The 26,928-nt window shown below is 48.2% G+C and overlaps 16 protein-coding genes across 16 annotated transcripts; 7 read left to right on the top strand and 9 right to left on the bottom strand.

Annotated features, from left to right (window-relative positions):
• Positions 1-254: 254 nt before the first annotated feature.
• N7519_004707 (dienelactone hydrolase family protein) lies at positions 255-1,201 on the top strand (the record flags this gene model as incomplete). Its single annotated transcript, XM_057291483.1, has 4 exons — positions 255-342; positions 407-732; positions 815-932; positions 999-1,201. The coding sequence occupies 4 exons, from the start codon at positions 255-257 to the stop codon at positions 1,199-1,201; spliced, it is 735 nt and encodes a 244-aa protein (XP_057152685.1).
• A 604-nt stretch (positions 1,202-1,805) lies between these two features.
• rbd2 (rhomboid protease family protein RBD2) lies at positions 1,806-2,906 on the top strand (the record flags this gene model as incomplete). The annotated part of the gene is made up of 6 exons (XM_057291484.1): positions 1,806-2,010; positions 2,073-2,210; positions 2,271-2,352; positions 2,405-2,470; positions 2,520-2,641; positions 2,689-2,906. Coding segments are annotated over 6 exons (831 nt in total), but the record flags the coding sequence as incomplete, so codon positions are not given.
• A 369-nt stretch (positions 2,907-3,275) lies between these two features.
• On the top strand, positions 3,276-5,293 carry N7519_004709 (GPI-anchored transamidase subunit GAA1; the record flags this gene model as incomplete). Its single annotated transcript, XM_057291485.1, has 4 exons — positions 3,276-3,574; positions 3,627-3,865; positions 3,924-4,753; positions 4,808-5,293. 4 exons carry the CDS (start codon positions 3,276-3,278, stop codon positions 5,291-5,293), a joined length of 1,854 nt encoding a protein of 617 aa, XP_057152687.1.
• A 798-nt stretch (positions 5,294-6,091) lies between these two features.
• Positions 6,092-7,221, top strand: N7519_004710 (LysM peptidoglycan-binding domain-containing protein; the record flags this gene model as incomplete). Its single annotated transcript, XM_057291486.1, has 2 exons — positions 6,092-6,463; positions 6,520-7,221. 2 exons carry the CDS (start codon positions 6,092-6,094, stop codon positions 7,219-7,221), a joined length of 1,074 nt encoding a protein of 357 aa, XP_057152688.1.
• Positions 7,222-7,454: 233 nt separating this feature from the next.
• On the bottom strand, positions 7,455-8,836 carry N7519_004711 (proteasome regulatory particle lid subunit RPN9; the record flags this gene model as incomplete). The annotated part of the gene is made up of 3 exons (XM_057291487.1): positions 8,497-8,836; positions 8,170-8,405; positions 7,455-8,096 (listed from the first exon to the last, which is right to left on the bottom strand). The coding sequence occupies exons 1-3, from the start codon at positions 8,759-8,761 to the stop codon at positions 7,455-7,457; spliced, it is 1,143 nt and encodes a 380-aa protein (XP_057152689.1). The 5' UTR covers positions 8,762-8,836.
• A 601-nt stretch (positions 8,837-9,437) lies between these two features.
• Positions 9,438-10,065, bottom strand: N7519_004712 (RICIN domain-containing protein; the record flags this gene model as incomplete). Its single annotated transcript, XM_057291488.1, has 4 exons — positions 9,438-9,567; positions 9,623-9,719; positions 9,779-9,900; positions 9,959-10,065. The coding sequence occupies 4 exons, from the start codon at positions 10,063-10,065 to the stop codon at positions 9,438-9,440; spliced, it is 456 nt and encodes a 151-aa protein (XP_057152690.1).
• A 1,770-nt stretch (positions 10,066-11,835) lies between these two features.
• Positions 11,836-12,740, bottom strand: N7519_004713 (60S ribosomal protein eL31; the record flags this gene model as incomplete). Its single annotated transcript, XM_057291489.1, has 3 exons — positions 11,836-12,039; positions 12,118-12,192; positions 12,657-12,740. The coding sequence occupies 3 exons, from the start codon at positions 12,738-12,740 to the stop codon at positions 11,836-11,838; spliced, it is 363 nt and encodes a 120-aa protein (XP_057152691.1).
• A 360-nt stretch (positions 12,741-13,100) lies between these two features.
• Positions 13,101-14,042, bottom strand: N7519_004714 (carbon-nitrogen hydrolase family protein; the record flags this gene model as incomplete). The annotated part of the gene is made up of 2 exons (XM_057291490.1): positions 13,101-13,927; positions 13,979-14,042. 2 exons carry the CDS (start codon positions 14,040-14,042, stop codon positions 13,101-13,103), a joined length of 891 nt encoding a protein of 296 aa, XP_057152692.1.
• A 1,248-nt stretch (positions 14,043-15,290) lies between these two features.
• On the top strand, positions 15,291-15,512 carry N7519_004715 (uncharacterized protein; the record flags this gene model as incomplete). Its single annotated transcript, XM_057291491.1, has 1 exon — positions 15,291-15,512. The coding sequence occupies one exon, from the start codon at positions 15,291-15,293 to the stop codon at positions 15,510-15,512; it is 222 nt and encodes a 73-aa protein (XP_057152693.1).
• Positions 15,513-16,238: 726 nt separating this feature from the next.
• On the top strand, positions 16,239-17,225 carry N7519_004716 (uncharacterized protein; the record flags this gene model as incomplete). The annotated part of the gene is made up of 1 exon (XM_057291492.1): positions 16,239-17,225. The coding sequence occupies one exon, from the start codon at positions 16,239-16,241 to the stop codon at positions 17,223-17,225; it is 987 nt and encodes a 328-aa protein (XP_057152694.1).
• A 408-nt stretch (positions 17,226-17,633) lies between these two features.
• N7519_004717 (uncharacterized protein) lies at positions 17,634-17,837 on the bottom strand (the record flags this gene model as incomplete). Its single annotated transcript, XM_057291493.1, has 1 exon — positions 17,634-17,837. The coding sequence occupies one exon, from the start codon at positions 17,835-17,837 to the stop codon at positions 17,634-17,636; it is 204 nt and encodes a 67-aa protein (XP_057152695.1).
• Positions 17,838-17,860: 23 nt separating this feature from the next.
• Positions 17,861-19,060, bottom strand: N7519_004718 (uncharacterized protein; the record flags this gene model as incomplete). The annotated part of the gene is made up of 1 exon (XM_057291494.1): positions 17,861-19,060. The coding sequence occupies one exon, from the start codon at positions 19,058-19,060 to the stop codon at positions 17,861-17,863; it is 1,200 nt and encodes a 399-aa protein (XP_057152696.1).
• A 1,011-nt stretch (positions 19,061-20,071) lies between these two features.
• Positions 20,072-20,936, bottom strand: N7519_004719 (uncharacterized protein; the record flags this gene model as incomplete). Its single annotated transcript, XM_057291495.1, has 4 exons — positions 20,072-20,168; positions 20,233-20,313; positions 20,367-20,527; positions 20,577-20,936. The coding sequence occupies 4 exons, from the start codon at positions 20,934-20,936 to the stop codon at positions 20,072-20,074; spliced, it is 699 nt and encodes a 232-aa protein (XP_057152697.1).
• Positions 20,937-21,272: 336 nt separating this feature from the next.
• Positions 21,273-24,313, bottom strand: N7519_004720 (CDC50/LEM3 family protein; the record flags this gene model as incomplete). Its single annotated transcript, XM_057291496.1, has 7 exons — positions 21,273-21,484; positions 21,535-22,249; positions 22,304-22,400; positions 22,873-23,007; positions 23,141-23,690; positions 23,750-23,912; positions 23,966-24,313. The coding sequence occupies 7 exons, from the start codon at positions 24,311-24,313 to the stop codon at positions 21,273-21,275; spliced, it is 2,220 nt and encodes a 739-aa protein (XP_057152698.1).
• Positions 24,314-24,330: 17 nt separating this feature from the next.
• Positions 24,331-25,076, bottom strand: N7519_004721 (uncharacterized protein; the record flags this gene model as incomplete). The annotated part of the gene is made up of 4 exons (XM_057291497.1): positions 24,331-24,525; positions 24,552-24,656; positions 24,712-24,957; positions 25,008-25,076. The coding sequence occupies 4 exons, from the start codon at positions 25,074-25,076 to the stop codon at positions 24,331-24,333; spliced, it is 615 nt and encodes a 204-aa protein (XP_057152699.1).
• Positions 25,077-25,761: 685 nt separating this feature from the next.
• N7519_004722 (aminoglycoside phosphotransferase family protein) lies at positions 25,762-26,649 on the top strand (the record flags this gene model as incomplete). Its single annotated transcript, XM_057291498.1, has 1 exon — positions 25,762-26,649. One exon carries the CDS (start codon positions 25,762-25,764, stop codon positions 26,647-26,649), a length of 888 nt encoding a protein of 295 aa, XP_057152700.1.
• Positions 26,650-26,928: the final 279 nt, after the last annotated feature.

The raw sequence follows: 26,928 nt of genomic DNA on the forward strand, positions 1-26,928 counted from the left end.
CAAGAAGTCCGATAGTAGCTCCATGAGGGGCAAGTGGAGTCAAGAAGACAAAGACGCAACTGAACAGGCCAGTCTGATTGGCAGAACATAACGTCTTGTGGAAATGGCATGAAACGGCTGAAGGCTTAGGTTGGACATTGTACACCCCCGAGATACATTTATAAGCAGTGGGGTACCCTTCTTCAGTTTGACGGACACAGACTTGGAAAGTCTTCATCACTTTCTATACCCATTCTCACTTCAAATTTTCAAAAATGGCTTCTAACCCTCCTGCTGCTTGCTGTGCCTCTGGTTTCAAGCACGAAGGCACCCCCCGCGGCGAGATCAAGAATATCGACGGAGGTAAGATACTCATTGCAGCCAAAGCCCCCCCGCAACCACAATTGTTAACCAAGCCGTTCCCCAGTCAATACCTATATCTCCTACCCTAAGGACAAGACCCCCGAGAAGGCCATTATCTTCCTGACCGATATCTTCGGCATCTACATCAACGCCCAGATCCTCGCCGACGAGTACGCCAACAATGGCTACCTGACCATCATTCCGGATATTCTCCAGGGCGACCAGATCAGTGTCAGCGACATGTCATCTGGCAAGGTCGATCTGCCCACATGGATTAAGAGCCACCAGCCCGAGCACGTCGAGCCCGCTATCGAGTCGACTATTAAGTACGCCCGCGAGACTCTCGGCGTGAAGAAGATCGGCGCTGTTGGCTACTGCTTCGGCGGCAAGGTATGTACTCATAGTCCAGATCCGAAGATCCAATCTCCGAAAACATACCTTATAAACCCTGGTGCTAACAATCTCGGTTAAGTACGTCTGCCGCAATATGAAGCCCGGCCTGATTGATGTCGGTTACACTGCGCACCCCTCGTTCGTCACCCACGAGGAACTCGGCGCTATTGATGGTCCCTTGTCTATCGCTGCTGCTGGTAAGTTGATGATTGCTAGATATCAGTTTGAAAAGAAGCATCAATGGCTAATTTTGCATGTCTCAGAGGTCGACTCGATCTTCACTACCCAGCTTCGTCACGAGTCCGAGGAGACTCTCATCAAGACTGGCAAGCCGTGGCAGATCAACTTGTTCAGCGGTGTCAGTCACGGCTTCGCTGTGCGCGCCGATCTGAGCGACCCTAAGCAGAAGTGGGCTAAGGAGCAGGCTTTCTGTCAGGCCGTCGCCTGGTTTAACCAGCACCTGTAAATAAGGTCGAGGGGTTAGGATAAATAAAATAGCAAATAGCCATACAAAGCACGATTTGATATCTGATGAATAGACCATTCGGCCAGGAGTAAATTGAGATAATTATCATCGCACTAACCTCCCGAGGTCCTGTCCGGGTAGTTTATGGTTGCGCGGTTGGTCTTTATCGCGGGGCGTAACCTTCGCGAACGACTCGTTTGAATGGTCCGGTTGGTCTCCCTTGACTTCTCTTCGGATTTAATATTTCATTTACGTTATTTCTGACCTTGACATTCGGAGGTCTACTCGTTTCCGGTTGGGGCTCCTTGTCTCATTGTTTTTCGATTCCCGCCAGGATCGCGTGCGCCTTGTGAGTTATCCCTGGGACCGGCCCGGAAGTTCAACTGGCGAGGAAAACAGAATCTAACTTGATCATTCGTTCCAGTCATTAATTGTTTAATTTGAGTTTGAATACATTGTCGATTCTTCCTAACGGCTCCGACCGCAAATCCTCTCCTTCAGAGTCGTGGGGTATCCCGACTTGCCAGCCTAACTCTACGCCCGCCTGAGTGCTTTCGTCTCTATATTTGCTCCATTCGAGAGTGATACTAAACGGAGTATCAGCCTTCAGCAACTATGGCGACTCCCCGCCGCTTTACCCCCGTTGCCTTTCAATCCGGGTCGGATACGCACATACCTCCTCCGACTACCGCTGTTCACGCGACTGGTGCTGATGATTATTCTGGCCTTCTGGCTGCTTGAATTCCAGACTATATGGAGTGTTGTACAGTGGGGTGCTTTGATTCCAGAGGAGATTAACCTGGGGACTAGTATGTTTGACTCCATGTTAGAAGTGCATATTGGGCGCATGCTGACTTGTCGGTGTTACTAGTGTACCGACTTAATACTTATCCCGTCATCCACATGGGCTTCTTCCATGCTTTCTTTAATGCTATGGCGGTTACACCGCTGCTGGAGCGCTTTGAGGCAGAACATGGCACTTTGACTGCTATTGCATTGTTTGTTGGACGTGAGTGCTCTGGTAAAATGCAATGCTTATGGCCATTGGGACTAATGTTGAATAATTTAGCTCTGTCGACTTTCCCCGCTGGGCTTTATATCTTGTTTGAGAGATTTATTCTACACAGAAATACTTCGGTGGTCGGCGCAAGGTATGCTTCAGGTCCTCAGGTTGAATGTTTCGGTAACTGACCTTCAATGCAGCATCTGGGTTTTCTTGCTTCTTGGTTCGGAAGCTATCAAGACCTACAGGTCTCACCCCAACTTCAGGTAGGATTTACTTGGAAACACCTACTTCAATTTTACTAACGCCCTGCAGTCTTGGCCCGTACAAGATTCCCACCTGGACTTCACCCCTGTTTGCATGTGTCGTTGTATCCATCCTCATCTCGAACGTGAGCTTCCTCGGTCATCTCTGTGCGATTCTTGTCGGCTATCTCCGTGAGTTTCCTTCTCTGACTCTTCTTTTCACTGCTAATTGTCGTTAGTCGGCCTCGGATACCTCAAGGTGTTTGTGCCCCCTGAGAAGATCCTCCGCTGGATCGAGGGCAAGCTGAACCTCCTGGGACGCCTACCTCACTACGTCTCCGTCGACCAGAAGACCTACGGCCGCTATGGAGTTCTTCCAAGCACCAACCCCGCCGGCGCCAGCGGCAACCAAACACCCATGAGCTACCTCGGATCTACCCAGCGCCTGGGAGCCTGATCCTGGTATTGATGCATTCTTCACTTCTCATTTTTAATGTATATTTTCCACTATAGTTTTTTATATTGCAGACTCGGGGGGCCATTGGATAATAGCATAGCGTGTGCATACTCACATTTAATTTGCACTGTTGGTCTTTGTCGTTCGGCGTAAATTCCACTTCTCCGCGCATAAACAACGGAGCTCTCGATCTCCACTGTTGACTTGCAAGACTCCAAGTTCAGTCCAATTATTCCACTCATTTAACAGCTTCGCCTTCGCGGCACGAGACTTGATTTCCCGATGGTCAATAGTCAATGGCGTTGAAATGTGAGCAAAGCTGACATACCACCTGTCCTTCCTGGCAGCACCGGAGACCCAACTAACAAGATGCCAGCTGCAATCCGCAACTTGCGGAACAATCCCCACTTCCTCTTCGCTCGCCTCCCGAATCTCCTATCCTTTATCTGCGTCGTTGTCGGCGTTGTCTGGCTACTTCTACTGCCTTTGAACGAGTACTCCCGACAAACCTACATCTCCGAGAATGCGCTCCTGCCGGGCCAAGTCCATGCGTACTTCACGGGAAGCGAGCAGAACATCTTCCGAGGTTATAAAAGAGAATTGGAAGGATTGTTGAATGACGGACAGGCAAGGGGCGGTCAAAAGAACGAGGCGGAAGTGACAGCGGCGTAGGTCGAATGAACCGGACACAGGCTGGACTATTGCTGAATACTTGGACAGGGTCTCGGACAAGCTGCAGTCAATCTTGCAAGCGGCGGGCCTTAAAGTTGCCACGCAGAAATACGAATACACCTCCGCTGGGATTACGCACCAGGGAGAGAACACTTATGCTATTATCCATGCGCCGCGCGGTGATGCCACGGAGGCAATTGTGCTGGTTGCGCCGTGGATTACAGCTGATGATAAGTTGAACCTGAATGGTGTCACTCTTGCCCTGACATTGGCGAGATACTTCAAGAGTGAGTCTAGTGTTGTGCTTTGTGCTCCTCTATTCGGGTTACTGACAGGTATTGCTAGGATGGTCATTATGGTCCAAGGATATCATCTTCCTAATTACGCCGGACAGCAAATCTGGGACTCAGGCTTGGATCGATGCCTACCACGATATGCACCCCGCTTCGGTGCAGCCACTTCCTCTGAAGAGTGGAGCGTTGCAAGGAGCACTGGTCATCGAATACCCATTAGATCACCGGTTCCAGTCGCTCCATATTGTATATGACGGAGTCAATGGTCAACTCCCCAACCTCGACCTGTTCAACACAGCTGTAGCCATTGCAGGCGGCCAGATGGGTATCGGGGCCAATCTACAGGAAATGTGGGGTCACGATGACAGCTACGAGCATCGTCTGCAGACCATGTTCCGCGGTATGGCCAAGCAGGGTCTCGGGTATGCCACCGGTGCACACAGCAGCTTCATGCCGTACCATATCGACGCTATCACCTTGCAGACCAAGGGCGAGGGATGGGAGGACGAAATGGCCCTAGGCCGGACGATTGAGTCTCTTTGCCGCAGCTTGAACAACTTGCTGGAGCACCTACACCAGAGCTTTTTCTTCTACCTGCTCATGCAGTCTAACCGTTTTGTTAGCATTGGAACCTACCTGCCTAGTGCCATGCTGGTTGCTGGAAATTTCACCATAATGGCAATTGCCCTCTGGATGCGAACCGGGTACTACCCGGAAAGCAAGCCAAGTGCCAAACCTAAGGATGAGAAGGCATCCGCTGAAGAGAAGGCAAAGACGGATGGCCTCGCGGAACGACACCTCGCTCTACCACTCTCGCTTGTTGTCGGACTCCATCTGCTTGGCCTTGTCCCGCTCTGGGTCTTTAACAACATCTTCCACCAGGTGGGATCTACCAGCCTACAACCACAATAATAATAGCTGCTAACAAACCCACAGTACTTCACCACTACCACCTACATATTTGTGGCCGTGGATGTCATCCCCCCCCTCCTCCTCGCCGCAATTCTCTCCAACGGCCTTGGTCTATCAAAGCCAATCATCCCCCAACAGTACCACCTCATAAAATCATTCTCCCTCCTCCTACTAGGTCTCTCCCTCTCAACCCTCGCCACCCTCAACTTCTCCCTTTCATTCATGATTGGTCTTCTCTGCGCGCCACTTAGCTTCGTCGCTCGCCTGCAAGGCTCCGCGCCATTCCGCTTGGCAACTTCCAGTCTGGGTCTGGTGCTCCTCAACCTCCTCTCCCCGCCAACTGTTCTCCTTGGCGTCTGCTGGTATATGGGGGTCTCAGCCGAGACTGTTCTCACCCAGGCGGCTTTCGGCTGGGATGTTTGGGGTATGTGGACCCAGGTCGTTGTTTGGTGTGTGTGGTGGCCGGCTTGGTTGATTGGCTGTGTGTTGCTGGGGTCGTCGATGTTCTGATTATATTGCTGTACATTGTTGTCTCGTGCGTTTCGCATTGGTCCAATGATTAGGATATTAATAAATACAAGTCCAGGTATCTACATACTTTAGCTACCAAGACAAAGAAACAAGGACGGGACTAGGCCCCTGGATACCACAGGCTGGCAGTAGGATCTCTAGATATCAATTGTTGTCCAAGGTACATACACCAATGCATTGCGAATACACATCAAAAGGAAGTGAATGCAACTAGGTAGTATGCCACCTTGGGACTCTCGCCCAAATATGTACTCTGAATGTGTGTTCCCCTTGATGTGTTTCATTTGCCACGCCATGTCTTGAAAGAACTGACTCGGTTTCTCATTCTCACTCTAGGGCCCAAGCATCTATCGCCTCACGATGGTCAATTACGGTCAAAGAACATTTGGCATTCGACGCCAGAAGTGCCCAAGAGAAGGTTGGACAAAGACCCCCTCGACTTTACGCATACCATATTGGAAAGGTCATGCAGGGCTGATTCGAGCGAACAATGAAAATATCCAGGTTGTCAAACGTCTCATGCAACACATACCCCCGAATCTTTGTTTAGGCCCTTGAACAATACTAACATCTCACATTCATCAAGTGCATAAATGTTGGATTGTCCTTGACCAATTGCCACCGGTCGTGCCCTAACTCGGAAACAGTGCTCTATTTCTTTCATGCAATGCCTCTATCCAGTCCCGATTTCAGGCCCCAATTCTCTCTATCAATCTATATAATGAATGACGACCCTTGTTACTCGACAAATGGCCGTATCCCCCAGGTCTACACAAGATGGGTTTCTTTCGAATCGACCTTCTTGCTCTATGGCTTCTCTTACTCCGTATGGCGATAGCCGTCGCCCCAGTACCAACCAAAGACGGATATTGTTTCAAATACATCATCCAGGGTTATGATACCTGCGCACGGATTGCCAAAGCACACGATATCACCGAAGCCGACATCGAAAGCTTCAATAAAAACACCTGGGCATGGCTCGGATGCAGACAGCTCTACCAGGGTGACTTTATCTGTCTCAGCGCCGGCAAACCTCCAATGCCAATGGCTCTTCCTCAAGCCACCTGCGGTCCACAAGTTCCTGGAACAACACGTCCAGCCAAATGGGCCGACCTCGCCGGCATGAACCCATGTCCTGATTCGAAATGCGTTAGTAATCCCATAACCTTCTTATACTCTACCTAGGTAGTCTAACAACCCAACAGTGTGCTTTCTGGGGCCAATGCGGTGTCTCCGATCTATATTGCCAAAATTACCGTGCACCGACAGCCGGCCCTACAGCCACCGTGAAAGGAGCGACAGAGGCTCCGAAATCAAACCCTACTGGTAATGCAAAGGGAACCGGGGACAAGGAATCTCCCAACAAAGACACGGGCTCAAAATCTACCAAATCCGACTCCAAATCCAACACTACCAAAGACAACACTAACAAGGCTACGAAAATCACAACAACCACCAAAAAACCAACTACCACAAAAGCAAAATCAGCCCCGGAACCAAGCGTGTCCCAATACGAATGGAAAGCACCGTGGGAAATCACGATATACAGCAAAGCCGGCTGCGAGGGTGACTACTATCACCTCGAGGGCTATAACAAAGAATTCCTCGATGACAAGGGCTGTCTGGCACTCCAGGGTGGTATAAACAGTAAGTTCACCGAGACGGGCGTGACGTGTAAATGGTGGACGGAGGATGGGTTTACGTGGAGTGGTTGTGATACGAGTAAGCTGAAGAAACCTGAATCGTGGGTTCTTAAGAATGGGTATTGTGGTATCTTCACTAAGGCTGATTGCGATTGCTTTGACAACTGGGAGATGTATTATAAGTCGGAAGGATGTCATAATAGGACGGGCATTGATCCGCCTACTTTTGCTGCTTTGCAGTGTTCGATTAATGGACACCAATAAGTGGTGAGGTGCGGAGATTCGTGTATATATTGTTTTCGAATGAGATTATTCTGGTTCTGGTTCGTTGTAATAGACTATATCAATGTCTTCCTTGCGCTTGAATGACGAGCAAGTAGATATGTCGAGTCAAACAAGACACTTGCCCATGGGAATTACAATACTGGAATCACAGTAAAAGACACCATTGTATTCATTATAATAGAGTTTATCAGAACACAAGTGAGATAAGACATCTATGCAGCCCAAACATCCTTACCAGCCCCCTCAATCCAATGACCGAGCTGGTTAACACCAGCATCCCAATCCTTAAGACGGTTGCGCATGCCATCAATCTGCTTCATATCCAGAACCTTAGGCTGAACCCAGTGGATATGCGCAACCTGAGCAACCTGATCAATAGACCCACGCAGCAAGCCCAGCGACAAAGCCTTCATAACGAGATGCTCGATCTCATCCGGCTGCACCTTAGTCTCAGACGCGATAGCCTCGAAGGAGAGAGAGCGGTTGTGAGGGGGACGATGGAAGACCATCTCCGTCAGTGCCGAGAGCGAGATCTTCTGGTACAGGAATACCCGGTGTGTCTCCAGCAGCTTGTTCTTGCTGATATTACCGGCCAGCACGTCGTAGGCAGTCAGATCGCCCCGGTTGAAGGCGAAGAGAAGCTCGCGGAGCCAGTTGTGCGGGGTCTGAGTCAGGGAGTCCAGAATCGGATGAAGGAGAAGCTCTCCGAAGTTGTAGATCGTGTCTGATACCAGGGCCGCTACGCTGAGGTTGTAGGCGCGCGATGCGCGTTCGGTCTCGGTGAGTTCTTGCAGGTCAATGCAGGCGAGGTAGAGGAGGGCGTTTTTGTAGAAGGAGGCGAATTCTTGCTTGGCCTGTTGGAGAAAGTGTTAGCTTCTATTTGAGTGGTCATGCCCGGCTTGGGAAGGGATGCTCTGAATCACGTACATGGTAGTAGTCCGCGTTCACTTTGTAGAATGATGCGTGCACAACAGTCTCGACAGAGTCGAACGTGTCTAGCACCCGCTGGCAGGTGGCCAGGTCTGTCTGTGCTCCGTCCAGATCCTTCAGCGACAGCTTGACGTTGGCAACGTCAGCAAGCGCGTAGACATATGCATCCTGCGTGTCGGGCGTATCCGTCTTGCTAGCGAGGGATGTGAGGAAAGCCAGTCGTTCTTGGTCATCTAGAGGGAGATGATTAGCCTGCATCCAACTCAACCGAATGCTCATCATGATAGATTCCGGAGCTTCCAGACTAGACTGTGGACCACCAACCTGTGCATTCTGTAGCTGCCATCAATCCCAGCGACACAAACTTGAGCTGGTTGACCCGGTCGGCGAAACTGAGCACGAATGTCTTAAACAGGGCTAAGCGATGCGGAGCACTCTCTGGCATGCGGAAGAACTCGACCAACGAGTCTGTGAGCTGGTGCCATAGTTTCCGCTCCCAATAATCTTCAAAGGTGAGGAAGTAGGGTTGTGTCTCTGGGCTTCCTTGTGCTTGCTGCTCGAGCAAGAAGTCGGGGATCTTGGACTCCATGGTGGAGATCTGGGTGCTGTTTAAGTTGAAGTCACTGACAGAGAACGAGATGCTGGATCAAGAGAGGAAGGTAGGTAAAGTCGGAAGTGGAGGTGTTGATGGTTGATGCGGACTGCAAGAGAGCTGATATGATGTCCTCACGTCGGCAGTTTGGAGAGCTCTCGCTCACCGCCTTGGCTTCTACGGTCTTCGATACTTTGCTGTTTCAACGTCAGTTCTCTCCAGGTCTGCTTGGTTTTGACGATCTTTGATATTATGTATATGGGCCGAAGACAATAAACAGTGGTACCCAGTGTTGTACCTGTGTATATGCTTCTTCGTTAGACCTTTCACCGCATATCCTACAATGTATATATATCCGTACGCCAACGGGATATCTCCCTCGCTTAAGTCCCCTGTATAATTAATCGTCCACTGCCACAGAAAATCTGTCTTCCAGTTTGCTTTAATTGCTTTTTTTCTCTCACACAACACCTGTTTTCACTACCATTGACCATGGCCGGCGAAATACAACCATTTCGGCTATCAGGGAGTAATTAGGGCCAACAACTGAGTACGGAGACGTGTTGATTCAGTAGGATACAGTAACGACACCCTCTTGCTGCATACTCGAAAAGAATGATTGGCTTCCAAGGTTACCTACATATGTACATATGTAGGTAGTCTATGAAGATACCTAAGCCATGCGCAAGAAGAACTGCTGGTTCTTATTCTTGGTACCGCGCCAAGTCAGGACTGGGGAGTCATCTGCAGTTTGGGACCGTTGAATATCCAAAAACTGGCCTGGGTTACCAACACTCTCAATGCTATCGAGAACAGTCAGAATAACATTGAAAAATAAGATGAAAGGCTTAGGCAGACCTGTAAGCTCCACTACCATCCCGCACCGGTATGATCTTCCATCTCGCGTCTGGGTTCATCGGGCTTGTCCAGTTCAAGTGAACGTCGTCACTCCCCCCTTTAGAAAATGAATTAGTAAAGTCACCTATATCACTAGTTCAGGAGAGAAAAACATACCCTTTGTTGCAGTCATATAGAGACCTTTCTTCTGGTGAAGGATCAAGTATTCATCGTTCCCAGCAGCAGCAATAACGTACTGCTGGTAGTACTCGCCATATTTACCATTCGTGAGATCGGCCCTGGCTATGTTCAGCATACGGGCTAAATATCTACATGGATAAATATATCCTCACTTACCAGATACCAACTCGTTTTCCTTCCTCGTCCCCTCCCCAAATGTTCAACACTTTGTCACTGTGCCGAGACCAGATCTTGTAGTTACCGGGGCCAGTAAAGTCACTCATGATGATCAAGTTGAGATATATGGACTCTTGAAGAAAGAAAGTGTAAAGGAATTGTTGAAGATCAGAAAGTCAAGGAAAGCATCGTCTTTATATGTTGAAACGGGTAACGTAGATATTTTGCCTTAGATTGCGTTGCTCCCCTACACCGCATGATGCCACATAAGATACGTAAAAAGTGCCCGAAAGATGGATCATGGCTACTCGATTCGAGAGATGTACCATAGTCTGTGCACGCATACATGTATGCGTCAACTTCAACGTCGAATAATAATTGGAGACCATGTAGAGCTCATAATGTTACGCACACGAAACTGGCCGCTGCCGATCTTTGTCTCTCCTTTGCTATCTGACTTCTAACGATGATGTTGATGATTCAGTTTGTCCGATGTACATAGGAAGCTCGCTCCATCGACATGCTGCTACGCGGTGCTATCAATCCAGCCGATAGCTGGTCCTGCCCTAGGATTTACGGCAAGCTGGCGAACAAAAAAGTTGTAGGCTGTTGTTTGCAGATTTTATTTTATTTTCTTTCCTGATGCTTCGTTGTGGCTAGCTGAGCCAGTAATGATTTTCCCTGTGCGGAGTATACGTTGGTGGGTCAACTATCGCCATTCTGCAGCTCTGAACGGTACACGTTCTCACCAGCCCTTGTTCATTACACTCTGATACTGATAGGAGCTAAGTCAGGTAGTCCAATCTATAGCAGCTTTTCTCCGTTCTCGTAATACATGGATGTGATACTTGTGGCCTACACCGGAAGTGGGTTGTGTACACTTGTATACACGGGATAAATATAGACTCACATCCGGTGCTCAAGTGTGCTCCCTATAATTACGGACGGCACGGCCCGTGTGGCTGCGGATGTGAATTCAGATGTATCGGGTGTCCATGCTTGCAGAACAAATCGTCAATCAGCGGTGTGATCTTTTCTGTCACACGTTTACCTTTCAGCCAGCCTCAATCCCAGACTAAGAAGATCCTCGATGAACAAAAGAGCATTAGTCTAGGTCATATAAAGATGACCTGTCGATACAGTGCTGACCGCTCGTTATCGCTACGGTCTCTATATTGGCCGACGTTCGTTGTATAGAGTGAAGTGATGGGCGACCTTTCGTTGCAGAACCTTTACTGAGACAGCTGCCAGAAGGTAGTATAAGAGTATCAGGTTACAACTATCGAGCATAACAGACGGGGAGAGACTGTCGTTGGACCTCGTTGCGTAGTAACTGCTATGGTATCTAGGAGTTGGAGGGTATTGCGAGTCATGTTCCCATACTTCGGGCTCGGGCTTAGAGGTTGAATTGTGGTGATGTCTATGTCATATCTCTACACAACGACAGGCCCGGAAAGGTCTCACTAAAAACCCCCAGATATATCTGGGAGGGTATGAAGAAGAGTGTTCGTCAGCACTAGAACAGCCATTAAGTGTATGATTAATCAAATAAACGGCTCCCCCGCCTAGCCCTAATTGGACCATTGACTTTGTACCATTGACATAACAGTCGTTCTCTCGGGTGAAATTAATAGGCGCCTCAAGAAACTCGCGATTATTAGACCTTATACTTACTTCTAAGGTTGCATATAGGCCTCAAACCTCACTTTGAGCCACCTTCAAGTAACTCTCCTGTCATGTCAACTACGGCACTACAATACTAAGACAAAAGATATAAGGACGCCCCAAAGGGAAAAGGTATTTTGTATTTTTGTCAAACCCCGACCACACCCCAGCTAGGAACATGGAATCATAGATGCTAACGAAAAGCGACACATTTATTCGTCGACGGTGGTGGTGTGGAGACCCTTGGGGTTCTTGACGTTGACGGCCTGGACGTGGGAGTAGAGACGCTCCTTGGCGTTCTCCTCGTCGTTACGCTTGCGGGAGATGCGGACACGGAGACGGAAGGGAACGCCCTTGATACCGGCTTCCCAGACCTTCTTGTTCAGCTGGGGGTCGACGCGGACATCCTTGGTGCCCTATTTGCGAGTTGAGCATGTTAGCGGACTTATTTCCCAGTAGGGGACAGGGGAGAGAAGAGCATTGCTCAAACTTACCATAGCCTGCTCGGCGAAGGCGCGGATCTCCTTGATGGCCTTAGGAGCACGCTTCTTGAAGCTGACGCCGTGGCACTATAATTCCGGAAAAGAAGTTACAATCAGTCTTCCGCCCGAATGCCATCTGCTAGAGAAACTCTGCGCGATGAATGTTTCTGGTCTTTCGGCCATAGTGGACTTCATAAAACTAATTCTTCTTTTGTGTTCCGGGTGCGGATATGTGTGGATGCGAGCGAAGACTTTTTCAAGATCTCCTCTCGGCTGTCTCGCGGAGTAGACAAACAGACAAAAAATGCCATGTCCTACCTGCAGATTTCTCCACAGGTCATGGTGAGGATGGTGGTGTGGCATAAAGGGGGATTGGTTTCCCATTCCACCCTCGACGCACACACACCAACCCACACCACACACATTCTTTTCCGTAACAAATTCCATTTTTCAGGAAAAGTTTCTTGTTCTCTGTCCATTATATGCCTCCAGAACTGAATCGTATTCGAATCGTCGCAGGTAGACTGGGAAAAGGGTTGTGTTCAACATACTCGCTTGTGCAGGTTGATGGTGTACTCGCGAGACACCACATCGGCGATGGCCGAGCGCTTGTTGCCGGTCTTGACGTTGGACATCTCTGTGGAGAAGGTTAGAGGGGAATTTCGGAGTGGTGATTGAGTAAACTAACTGAAGGGGTGGTCGACGGTGGGCGGAAGTGATCGATTGTCGGAAGAAGAAGTTCGTCGATTTTCGTGTGAAATTCAGTGTGGTCTCGCTTGCCTGTGTGGGGTCTGATTGGGTGGAGTGGGGCTACATCCCAACCAATGATGATTTGGTTGCGGATATTTATGCCTCAGGCAACATTACCCTATTCAACTATCAAAAATTCATACTTCCAATGACGTTGTGAATATTCAGGTAGTTTAGACTATCTCTAGGTAAATTGATATAATATCTAACAAAGACCCCTCACAGTATCTGACAGCTTTCCCACTTTATTTCTGGCTTGCGCTCACATCAGGGTAAAGGTCAAATCGTCGCTGGGTGGAGATGGGAATTCCACTGCGAATATTCGCAATCGCATCATTGTTCAAGTCAGCGTAAATAATACTCTCCTTCTCTTCAGCTTCAGAGAGAATGTTTGCGCTAGGGTCAGCGACCAAGCTGTGACCATAGGCGTGGTAGGCGGCATCAAGGTCCCGCGCCGGGCTGCAGAGTGCCACATATGACTGGTTATCAACGGCTCTGGCACGAGCAAGGAGAGACCAATGCAGAGGACCGGTGGTGGTGTTGAAGGCCGCCGGGTAGACGAGGAGGAAAGCACCCTGGCGCGCGGCGATCATCGCTGCCTCTGGGAAACGAATATCGTAGCAGATGGCGAGACCGATCTTTCCGTACTCCGGGAGATCCAGGACTGTCAACTGGTTGCCAGGTGAAAGTACATCGCTCTCCTTGAACTGAATCTTGCCCGGGATATCGATGTCGAACAGATGTGTCTTGCGGTGAGTGCCGATCAAGGCGCCCGTCGGCGAAAAGACCAACGAGGTATTATAGTATTTCTTCGTAGACGGCTCCAGCTCGGGAATACTTCCGCCGACGAGGTATGCATTCGCCTCCACGGCGATGGCCGACAGGGCGTGGAAGGAGGGCGATTGTTCAATCGTGGGAGGAGAGGGAAGTAGGGTCTCGGCGTAATTAGGGAAGAAATTCGTGCCATAGGGTGAGTTGAAGCACTCGGGAAGGACGATCAATCCTGCGCCAGCCTTTGCAGCTTCAAGGACTTTGCTCCGAGCATGAGAGAGGTTCACGGACTTGTCCGCTCCTATACGGTTCGGTCAGCTTGGGTAATATGGGCAGGTGTAGGCATTCAAACCTGTTGCGAGCTGGACAAGAGCCAGTTTGAGGGGTTTTTTCAAGAATGTAGCCATGGCAGCCATGTTGGGAATATGTGGAAGGAGAGATGAGGGGGACTGGAATGATATCGGAGTTGCGAATTGCGGGGACGGCCATATCGCCGATAAGCAGTGTAACATGACACCCGAGGTCGCTCAAATTGTTCACACTTGAGGCTTATCTCGAGTTCTTCTTTCCAAATAATTAGTGTAGATAAATATAAATTTCTTGTCTAGCCTCAAATAGGAACAAATCCCCCGAATTAGACATTGGGAGATGGTGTTATAGGTACATAATGTACCAGGTACAGACATACGTAGTTAATTAATATCTAAACATCGGCGCCGTGTCTACCTAAATACATTATATAGGGATACTGGAGCATTGCTATTCTCTGTATATTTAGGTGATTTCTGGAATCAGTCGGGTTCTAAAGTTTTTGCTGAGTCTGCTGGGCGATCTGGCCACAGCCAAGCCATTCAATCTTCTCGGAGACTACCACTTAAACCATGGATTATCCTCTTTTGGAGGCAAGTAGTAATACAGTGCCCTAGTTTGTGGCCGTCTTGTGATCTGAATTCACCAGGATAAAGGAGGGACGAGTTGTCTAGACTTCCTTGCCTTAACCGGGATAAAGGAGGGACGAACAGTCTAGACCTCTGCCTCAATTTCATGCCTGACCAGCTATTTGCTATAAGGTTGCGTAGTATCTTTATGTGTTCGAATGTCTTAAATCCATGGATTGAAGCTTGAAATAAGGTTAATCTTTTTTTTAAAGTAGTACCAAGTTTGAAGCTTGGAACACTTACAAGTTTATACAAAGTCAAAACATCGATATGGTTCCGCTTTCATCCTTATGGCCAAAACAAGGAAACCGTCACATTGTTGGCGAATCAAATTGAGAGTTTGTTTTAACTCTATTGTCTTCTACAATCGGGAAACTTACGACCTTCCGGCATGTCAAATCGCATATCTCTTTCTTTGGTTGCCCTACTCCGTATACTTCTTCCAAGTTAGTTCTTCCAAGTGTTCTTCCACGCTTCAGTGAAACAATCGTATTGCATTAAGCTTCATGATATCACGAAGCATTTAATGATGGAATATGAAAGACGTAGGGTGGCGATCTATCGACTGCTCTGGCTATTCGCTGTTCTATAAAGGAAGCGTGGTCGACTACAATCTTCTAAGTGCATTCACAGAGACATTTCGGTACCTAGCAAGCCTTTCAAGACTGCAAGTCAAATCGAGTCACATCTTTTCAAGACCTTTATTTACCACGACCTACTATAAGGATGCATTTCAACACATTTATTACTCTTTCCCTGGCAGCTTTTGCGGCTGTCTCTGCCTCCCCAGCTTCTGACCTGGAGGCACGTGACAAGATTCAGTGCAAGAACAATCAAAAGGCAGTTTGCAAGGTCAAGGATGTGACTATCTTCGCTATTCTATCCGACCTTGATGCCTTGAACTGCATCAATGTCTTGAATGGAAACCAAGTTTGTGTTGATATTTGAGGACACAATGTGAGCGACCAACTATACCCCTATGTTCTTTTGGCACTCAACTAAAACATATAAGTTCCAATCCTACCTGTTGTGCTTTTTTGGGGCTGTTGTGCAGCTGGTCATACTTCAGGTTTACTTGAGAGCGACTTAGCTCAGCTCGTATTGAATGTTGTGCTACGAAGAGCCTATGGGGATGTTATCTGGAATCTAATTGCCACTTTAATTCATTAACAATATGTGCTACCTTAATTAAAAGTATGGGTTTAAGCTTCTACCATCAGTTTCCAAGCTACCTAAGCAAAAACCTTGGAAGGCAATCAAATGACCACCACTATATGTATTCCTCACTATGCGTTATTCCTCACTATGCGTATCTCTCATAGTACAAATTAACCATGCAAATCAACTATCGATAAAAAGAAAGGAAGCTGGCACGGATTCGCTCGATGGCGGCGGTATCATGAATAAGTCTGCACATGCCTTGCATACGTAAGGGCGTTTCTGGAAGCTGGGTATGTTCGATGAGATGATTTTGATGGCAAGGTAAGACAACCAAGTCTACAAAGATATTGCAAAAATAGCCACATTGTCACGGTGCAAGCCATTACCTACACACGTGGCTGGCACGATACTCTTTTGGGACCCCGACGTCCAAGCCAAGATTCACACCAAAAGGATATAAAACCTACCTCCTTCAACCCTTCATGCTACAAAAACAGATAAATCTCATTCATCATGCCCCACACTCTCCCATTCTCAGTTTCTAGACTGAAGAAATGTGTAGCGACAGGCCTTCAGTGCTCTCCTGCCTCCATATCCCTGATACGTCAACCCACCATTGAAGGCGATGACCACTTGATTTTCCTCATCGACTCCAAGCCCGACTACATCATCCGAATCACCAAGCCGCGCGAAGATGGTTCTCGCTCTTACAATGGCCAAGAGATGCAGGCACGTGACATCGCATTGCGCAGACTCGTCCAAGATCAGTACCGGGCTCGCGGTCTAGATGAACGTATCATCCCATGCTCCATCGGGACCTGGCAACTGAGCGATGATGGGGACTATGCAGCTTCGCTCGAAACCAAGCTCCAAGGGTTGGGGTTGCACCGCGCTCCTGCTTCTGAATTGACTGTGCAAGGACTGAGGAGTCTTCTTTCTGTGTTGAAGTGTGTCAGCATCGAAGGATTAGAAGAAAAACTGGGGGTAAAAATCCCTTTGATTCCATTCCCCAACTTGAAGTTACTCAGAGAGTCTGCGATCGAAGCATGGACAAGGCTGGTGGAGCGTGGCCAGGTATCTGTGAAGGATATCGGAAACCAAAGTCCCATAAACGGGTTACTGGAGAGGAAAACCACCATACTGGAGAAGATACAGCACTTGTCTCCAGAATACCGCTTAGCACTGGTTCACAACGACATTAAAGGCGAACATATCCTCGTTTGTCCCCAAAGTGGCCGGATAACTGGGATCCTTGATTGGGCAGATGCTGGCATTGGGAACGCTGCTGTTGATATCGCTGGGTTGGTGCTGACTGTCGGAAACAATATTGCAAGAGAAATTGCTAGGGAAGTGGGATATGGAGAGAATGAGATCTTGCAAGGAGTGCTCCAGGCTCGATGTGAATGTGTCTTGAGGTTGGATGATCGCTTGAACGGGGATGATAGGATGACTCCTGTGGATTTGTTGCGAGATCAGCTTTTCCTGTCGCTAAAGGACTGAAATTTGCAGAGCGCTCGCAGCTCCCAGGAATAGGGAGCGTGATCCTGGAGACGGGATATACGGCCAGTGCTGTCACAAGAGTGACTGAGAGTTCAAGTGCTCCTGGGGTATTGCAACCTGTTCCCAGGTGATGTCGCTCCCGATACGCTCGCCGCCGAGGATAAACCAACCATTTGAAGGGACACGGCATAAAAGCCTTTGCTCCACGTAAATACGATGGCGACTCGATTATAGGAGTTCGGGTTCAGAAATATAGGTTAAGCTTTTCTGGCGAAATAAAAATCGGTAATTGTTTATGTCGGACAAAGCCTGTCAAGCGGGATCAGTGACTTCCCCCCCGGTGGAAGATATAGCATCAATCTGCTTCTGTAAGCTGTCACACAGGGCCTCGAAAGATGCATGCATAGCTTACAGAAGCAGATTGATGCCATTACAGAAGCAGATTGATGCCATATCTTCCACGGGGGGGAAAGTCATTGATCCCGCTTGACAGGCTTTGTCTGACATGAATGTATTGTCAACAAAGAAGTACACAAGAGTCCACGGGTCCACGGGTGTGGTCAACAGCGGAAGTCGCGCAACAGGGTAGGAACGAATGTGGGTGAACTCCATAGTGTGTGTGATCAATGCTCTCTTCAGAGAATGATACAGCGAGAAGAACTTGTCTTTGCTTCTTCGTGCAATATGTAGAATCCATAGCGCACTGGAGTCATCACTTTTTGGTATGTCTTCTCTTGCAGCAAAGAAATGTTCCGCCAATACATTTCATCTTCGGACAATGCATTCGAAGAGCTAGCCTGAACAGAGTCCCTCTCGAACCGCTGACGGGAGTCCACTATTTCATGGTTTGGCGAATTCAGCAGTAGTTCAATACCAAAGCGACACCTCCACTGAGCATCATTTGGGCTCAGCCCCGGCCCCAAGTCAATCCACCGGGTAAGAGTGAGGCTTGCATTATTTTCGTCCAGGTTTCGCATCTCCAACTTCCAGGAGGTATTGCATTTATCACAACTCCCTTCGTCGGCTGGTTTTATCGGGCTTGTTTTAGAGCAATAACGCTCAATGTGAGAGGTAAAGATGTCGATAAATCCCGGTTTACGAGTGTGGATATGCCTGCAGATCTCCACGAGTCCATTCTCGCGGCACGGCCACATCCGTGGTACGTTCTGTTGTGCTACTACCGCTATTTCTTGCGTTCGCAAGCACAGGCCCGGAGGCGTAGAACAGATTCGAGCTTCGGCAGAGAATAGTGCCATCAGACCATCTTTCTGGGGATCATTTTCTGATATGTTGTTGTTGGCGGGGGATTGCAACCAGAGCGGGGCTTTGGCTTTGATATGACGATATACTACCTCCGCGTAGAGCATTGACTCAACGGGGATTCCAAAGCCCGGTCCATAGTAAAACCTTCTCATAGCAAGCTGAAGATGAACGAAACGGAATTGGTAATAGGTATAGGATGGGTAGTAACAGAGGGGTAGAGATGTTTGAAGGCACCGGTCTTTTATCTCCAAGCCATCTGAGCAATCGATATGAAAGTAGCTTGGTAGCCGAGTGTTTTTCCACAAATGAAGTCGGAGGCAGATGAAACAGAGATAGTACTGCGGTAGGTCGCGAGAAAGCAAAGATAGCAGCTTGATACGTGCGTCATCAGTGGGGTTTCCGTTGTGGCGTTTTGTGAAGTCCCGAAAAGCAGTGCCAGCGAATGAAGACAGCAGACGATGGTTGCCTAGTGCCAGACAAGCAAGGTCAACTGGTGATAAATGCTCAGAAATCATCCACAACAGCTCAAGTGGAAGGTCGGTCAAGGCTGTTGGGTCTCGCGTGGTGACCATCCTGGTTGCGAAAGGTATCTACCCCTGGCTGTCGCCTAAACTGATATTTGAGATGTCAGACTGATCGGCTCAAGATAGAAGAAAAGGTCGTCTGGTAATAATAATGATGGAGGCAAAAGAAGCAAAAGAGATCACTGGTGTCTTGATGGAGAAAAAAATGTTGGATGAGGAAGAGAAGAGAAGAAATGTAGGCAATTATTACCGCTATGAGAAGCAGTTCAACCATGGCTAACCTCCGACGTCAAATTACTAATGGACTAATGAACCTATGATTTACTTGGCCCTTGACTATGTTCTCAATAGGATAGTACCGCTTCCGATGACTTTCGTAGACTTTGTTTTGTGAAGGTCCTTCAACCTCGAGGTGATGTTCAGGTGAGTTGCCCTTTCCAGTAGGTCTAGTTATATTACGTGGAACTCACAAGGCTGTGTGGACACGCAAGGCTAGCCAATGTCTTTGGGACTAAATCATCCGAAGAGGCCCGAATCTTTTACTGCCAGGAGCATAAGTTGGTAGAAAGATAGTCGCTGCAAACTCCGACATGAGAATTACCCGATTGGGAAATTAGCATTGAGAGACATACAGTCCGACACAGCCCTCTCTATTCAGCCTCAGTGGAACCAGAAAATATCATCTCCTCCTACCAGAAAAACAGACTAGCTTCTGACCATGTGTACGGTCTGGTGCCTGGTTTCATCTAGTCCTCTAATCGGACGTTGTCCGTGAAGCAGTAACATATCGGGAAAGTATAAGTACTTAACTGATCCATCTCGATATTACCATTATCAACAAGGAAATCGAAGAAATCGCCTCAGTCAATTGCCACCTAAAACAAATTAGTTGTTTCGCTAACTTGTCATCGAATTAAGGTGTTATGTCGTATTCGTCAATTTAAGTAGTAATATGTTTCAGCGAAAGCTAGACCAGTCATTGAGATACAACCTTGGAAGCATGATAGCTAGTATTTCCAGCCTGTAGTATCCCTATCCCAGTCAATATGTGCCCATCGATTATTTCGGGGTCTTAACGAGGTCCCACGTAGGCAGCCAACCCTTATCCCAGGGCTTGTTCTTTTTCCGACTGAAGGTACGGAATCCAACCCAGAATCTGCAAACGACGGGTTAGATGATCGATCACTGCTAAATAGGGGACTTTGCTAAGATAAACCTACAAAGTCTCGGTAGTGGAATTCCACACTAGATGGTGAGGAGAAGGAGGTAAGGGCCAGATACCAACGGTAAAGGAGGTTTCCCTAGAAATATAAATCAATAAATATCCACGAACCACTAAGATTGGCTAACTTACTTAAAGGTCCTTTCAAAGTGTCGACGTACTTCAGCACGCTCGCTCCCCGGTAAAGTCCAATATCTAGTCGCCTTTCCACTTAGATCGCCGAGGGGAAGTCCCTGGACCATTTCCCATACAACGACGATAAGAAACCCACTAGGAATAAAGCCTAAGGGCCCCTGCTGTGATACCTTAGATCCTGAGTAGCTTCGGTGTGAATTTCGAAACTGTTAGATGATTGTTAAGGATAGTATATGCGTTAAGCTCCTCAGGCTGAAAGGTGTGATCGGCTTGCGCGGCGCGAGCGTTAGAATCCTCGAACTCCGATCCGATATGGGGAATCTGGAGATACACCCGTAAAAACGCTTGGTTTGTTCTCTCGCTCGGGCTAGCGTTAGCTTTTATACAGCGAAGCTTTAGGGTAGCATAGCTAGGTGAGATACGTGAGTTCGCCACTCTCTGGATTTCGTCTTGCTTAAGGCGTTCGCGGACTTCCCATTGGGTTCCATCATCGGTGGTAATAATACTACCACGATCGTAGCGCCCCCGTGAAGATCCCTGGTCGAACCAGGATCTCGGAGACGTCATTGTTGATGACTATGAGAAGAAGAATAATAAGGACAGGTGAAGGAGGTAAGCGATGGGGGAGGTGAGGGAAGTGCGGTGAAGGAAGTGAGTGATGAGGGAGTGCATCATTCATTCATACATAGCTTGCAACCAATGTTTTTAAGGCATAAAATCCGCCGGAACATTCTTTTGAACTTTATGAGGAAGAAATAACAAAGGAAGGATCTAATTTTCTTTTAAGTCTGTTGTAGTAGGCTAGTTGTCTGATACGCTACCCAGTTTGTCCAGCAGCGAGTGCAATCTATAGTCGGTCAAGTTGAAGATGCCCAGGAAAGATAGGTCCAGTCACCCAATTTTCTAAAAAGCTATTAACAGCCGGGAGGATATTCCATCGAGAGTACCATACCTGGGTCGAATTGAGTGTGCAATCGTAAATGCAACTCCCACAAGCACACAGGTCCCACCAACAACAACATAAGCAATTCCGAAAAAGGGGTTCTTGCCCCCAAGCACAGTCCTAGTGGATATCAAAATTGCCTTGGTCCCCTCGTACTCAGTGACCCGAAACCCTGATAAATACTTAGCGAGCGACGTGCCAAATCTACGAGGGAAAGCATACTGTCCTGTATATCCAACCTGTAAAACCCCTTGGGCATTGCGTCACGATCATTTCTTCTAGAAAGCTTGCTGAACGATGGCAAACCGGCCGGTCTCATCCAAACCATAAAATCTTCATCTTCATGAAGATCAGGCATGTTCTCGTAACTGTAGTTGAGGCCGTAACTGGCCCAGTTTGGTGGGGGGACAACCTCCCACGGCTTGTACTGCGTCTTTTTGATCAATTTCTTGTCACTCTCCCACGCAATTCCCTTCTTTGTCATGTTGTAGACAAGTGTCCCCTCCCCTTGTAGATTCTGAGGCTGACCGATAGTGTCGTTGAATTTGGAATTCGCAATTAGCCCACAGGGGTAGTAGGCCTTTTTTGTTGCATCGTCAACCGCGCAGGGCTCACATGTGCCGTTAGCCAACGTGGCGTTACGGACGGCTTTGCCCTTCAATTGGTCCTGGTTAAACGACTGAACATATCTGCGATGGTTCTGATAGAAGTTTGTAAGCCGATAATATAGATATACCGGCGGTCCCAGTGTCTCCGGGATATCAAAGAACAAAGAACATGTGGTGGTATTCGTCGCTGGGTCGTGTGTTCGCTGCCAGTGGGGATCTTGTCTGGTCTTTGACTTGAATGTCGTCTGTACATTATCGGGGATGGCTATAGATGAGTCCAGCGGCGCAGCCTTCCAACAATCCGAATAGTCGATCACGATCTCACGAACCTTTCAAATGTTTAGTATTAGGTGGGTCTGTTATCAAAGGGAGATCACATTCACCAAAGAATTCGCCCAAATGAGAACTCCGCCGATAGGGATCAATAAAACCCCAATGACCAAAAATATAGGAAGGACGTTTTTAGGAGTTAGAATTGGCCTGTCGGAGTGTCAGTAAATAAACATTTAGTTTTCAGAGAAGCCTGAGTATCAAAAACTGACTGCCAGGCTTTCAGTCTCTGCTGCCGAAAAGCCGTGCCTATAGGATCGAGTTAAAAGGGCAATTTGGACAATGGAGATAAGGTGCTTACTGGCTGGTCTCTTCGACTCGGTGCTACTGTCTGCTTTTCTTGGACGAACTTGCGCATCCATGGGATTGGAGCCAGTTGACTCAGCCTCAGCCATTTTGGAAGCCGCTTAGAGGCGAGGGATGGTTGGACTAGGGAGTCGAGAATGGGCGAAAAGCGAAAGTGAAGAAAGGCTATGGAGTACACGGCCCAGCAGCATTGACGAGGATTCATATGATACTGATCGGCATAGAGGACGCGTGGGGGCTGGCCAGGTTGGAGGGAAGTGATCGGGAAGCAATTACTATCACTGCCCTCTTCCATTACTCGAAAGCAGGAAAAAACTGGTTTGGCACATAAAAGCGACCTTGGATTAGTCCAATTTTGGATCTCATGAAGCATAAATCCACTGCGGGAATCGGCTTCTCAATGAACTTCGCCGCAAGGCTGTGTCCAGCGACGATCTCTACCAAGGCAGCACTGCGGGGCCGTTCGCATACAACCGACGCTGTGAGGCTCCCGGGTTAATAGGAAAAATGCGGTAGTAAAAACTCGAACAGCGTCGAAAGATTGATTTCACTGACATGCTATAAACAAAGAACACAGGAAGTACACGCCAAATACGCCAACGGCCACCCACTGGACCCATTCCCCGCCACCCCGAACATAGAGAAACATGAAGACAGTGATGGCAATAAAGAAGATCGTCACGAAGACATGTGAGAATTGCACAAGGAAGCGTTTAGTCTCTCGGCTGCCTCGTTCCCTGCCCCCAATACCAGTTCCCATAAATGAGAAAAGGATGCTGTTGTAGATGCTGAATATCAATACCAGTGGCATTGCGCCCCAGGGGTAAAAGGATATTTGCAAAAAGCCGAGTCCCGTCAGGCCGTTGAACATTGACGCCTGACCGAGACACCAGAGTGAGATGAAAACGACTGATAGGGTTAGCGTCAGAGCCGGCACATTCAGGGAACCGGATGCGTAATACAGTTCGTAGTCGGGATGATCGTTGACCTCGAGGTGCGAGGTGCGGGTGAGATCCCGTGCAATTGGCGAAGGCAGCTCGTCGAGGTATTCGAGACTAGAGCGGCCCTGGTTCTGATCAAATGATAGGCAGGTTCTTTTGGTTTGCTGTGTGTTTTTCTTTTGTTTCTCGGGTTCTGGGAATAGCCAGGATGCTTAGTTGTGCGGCTTTATTGCAACGACGTTGGGAACTTACCTGGATAAAGCAGCTCAACGACCGTCACTAGGGGTATCGCAAGGAGAGCAACGGACATGACCTGACCAAAAGTCCATTTTGTGTCCTCCTTACTTGGTACGATAGCTGTTGTATTGAATAAACGCTCCACACCCCAAATGAAACTGATCATGAGCCACCACACCTGGCTTCAAGCTTAGATCGTTATCAACACAAAGACTTTGGTGAGAAGCTTACCTCAAAGAACATGGAGTTCCACGTATCGGCGGATACTCGGGCAGTAAGAAAGAGTGCTAATAGAGGCCGATAAAACAAGTACCTCTTCAGGCTTTGAGGGGAGCCCTGAACATGGCACCAGTCGTAAACCACACGAAGCGGTATACGAAGTGAACGACTGATTCTCCGTCGAATGCTGTGATCAAGAAACTTCGAGAAGCTCTGATGAAGCTTGAAGACCCGACACACAAATCCGACAAACAACAATACGATGGATACAGACGTAGCAACGATAGTATGTTCGCTGTGAGAATGATAATTCAACCCTTCCCAGTACAGGGAGTGCGCACGATAACCAAGACGTGACATCGGTTTCAGATAACAGATTACGTAGTCCTCGGGTGTGGGAGGACCGCTGTCTTCAGCAGAACGTCCCAGCTGCCATCTAATTGACCGTGGGAAGAAAAGCGAAGAAGAGGAGAGCCACCAATACAAACATGCAAGCAAGTCGCCAGGTGCGTTCGGCCGGCCGATTGTGTAGATAGTTCCGGAGAAGGGTTAGACACGAGAGATGGGTCAGACTGGAGAATCATGCCAGGTAAACTACTACCAGCCATTGGTAGCAGGAAATTCCACACTTGAGCTGTGCCGCACCGCTGATCATGATGGATATTCCGGTGAATATCTGGATGTCGCTCATGGCGAGGACGCACTGTTGCGTTTGATTTTAGCATTGATCAAAAGGTCACAATATGGCCGTAACATACCTTGACCAGCGAGTTTTCAAAACGGGCATGGATGCTCAACCCACTACTATTTGTGCCAAAGATCTTAGTCAATAGTCTCCGTGGACCCCGAAGCATCAGCTCGTCAATCGGATTCGGCCGTGGCTGTACGGCCAACAGGGGATCGATATGCCCATCGCGAAAAGGGTCCAGACACGGTTGATAAGACAGAAGGTAGTAAAATACGATAGTCGCCACTACCGCAGTGACGGTGTACCCGATTAAGACCTTGAAGATGAGCAACCCATCAATTAGGTGACCTCATTGGCGACACTCACTCCGATCCCAGTAATATCGTCATCTTGATTGATTGTGGTCGGGTGCACCGAGCAATCGTAATGGCACATGTCGACCACAGATCTCTTGTGCCTTCTGCAGCAATTGAATCTGTAGTTGGCTTCTATCTTGACTCATACAATCATCGGTCGCTTGTGACAGCCATATCTGCGTCAATTCTTCGATCTTCCGTGGCTCCTTGGTTGAATGAGATATTCGCGTCTTTCGTTCAAAACGCGTTGTACGGGCGCGTTCCAGGAAAGGGGATGGAAGAAACATGATCACAGCCGAGTGCGTCATCCGATCGGCAGGCTGGCAGGGCGTAGCTGTGGGGGCCAAGAAGAGGCTCGCTGAGGATCTGCTGTGTTGTTGACCTCTTGTAGAATGACTGTCCACCAGGTCATGAAACAGAGAGACTTTATTGCCACGCCCGTTTTTGACGCCTGTACACTCATGGGTACTCATGGGTCCATGGACGATTATGCCAAGAAACGCTAACTGAAAGGACTTGTATTGTGGAATACCGGATAATTGTATAAACACATCCGGAGCACATACAGATAAGTTCGCTCTGTATTCAATACTTGTTTGTCTAGTACAGACACCTGCTATCTCCACGTCGGACTTAGAATATTTCCACTATTCCCTTCGAGCCCAGTGTGTCCCAAAACAAACACACCGCACTTTCAAATAGCAGTCTTAGCCAATACTAAGTTCTCTGCTTCCATTGACCCTCGTTTATCCATTAACGCAAATATGACAGCAAGAACTATCGACAATGAATGCACAGCTTGTGGCTGGTCCACCGAGAAACAGAAGCGGTGTCATTATCCTAGTCACATCAAACTCTTCTATGGGGCCTCCCAGCGTGGAGTATGGGCCATTGGTTCGGATGTTATCTTGAAAGACCGTCCGAATGGGCCTCCTAAAACCGAAGTCAAAACAATAGAATACCTCGCGCATCACACAGAGATTCCGGTCCCAACAGTTTTGCGCGAGTGGGTTGACAATGAAAACCGGTATATGATTCTTATGGAACGAGTGAAACGTCAAACTCTTGAAGACGCTTGGCCTACGCTTTCTCAAGATGAGAAAGAAACTATTGCTGATCAGGTGGCTGCAGCTTTGGGCCAACTGCGGTCATTTGAGTCAGCGTCTATGCAAGACATTGACCAAGGTCCGATCTACTCGGGGTGGCTATTTGGGGATCCTAAGAAGCCTTTTGGGCCCTTCAGCTCTGATTCCGAATTGTGGGATGGCCTGCGTCACTGGCTTCACCAACCATCTACCAAGGTGTTTCCAGAACGTGCGTTGGCAGCCTTCAGGAAGCGCTTGCCTAATTGCCGTCCTTATGTCCTCACTCATGGCGATCTAAACCTGGGGAACATTATGGTTGAAAACGGCAGGCTTACTGGAATTCTTGACTGGGAATATGCGGGATACTTTCCTGTTTGGTGGGAATATGTTGCGCTTCACATTGGGTTGTCTGAGACGGATGCGGAGTGGAAGAAGCTGGTTCGTCAACGCATTGAACCTCATGACGATGGCAAACAGTTTTGGCTTGATTTGTACTCGCTACGTGACTATCCAAACCTGGACGAGGATGGCCAGAAACTCTTGAAGGAACTATCCTCTGATAACTAGTTAGACTTTTCCATTAGTTGTTCTGTCTATTTTTCTATTTGTCTGTATATGGACATTCAAGGTGACTCATATGTTGATATAAAAAAGGGGTTGCCCAGGTGGTTTATATAGTAGGCAGACCCACTATGATCTAGTTGACCAATAGAAATGCGACCTAAGAGATCTAGTGCGGAGTTCCGCTTCCTTAATTTCTACCCATTCTGACACCTGACACATCAGACTCGATTGCCTATCACTTAGCTGCTCCTAATACCTCTCTAAATCGGGCTAACAGCTTCT

This window comes from Penicillium mononematosum, assembly GCF_028829835.1.
Source record: "Penicillium mononematosum strain IBT 11891 chromosome Unknown utg000002l:1.0-8112719.0:1.0-8118358.0, whole genome shotgun sequence".
Lineage (NCBI taxonomy): Eukaryota > Fungi > Ascomycota > Eurotiomycetes > Eurotiales > Aspergillaceae > Penicillium > Penicillium mononematosum.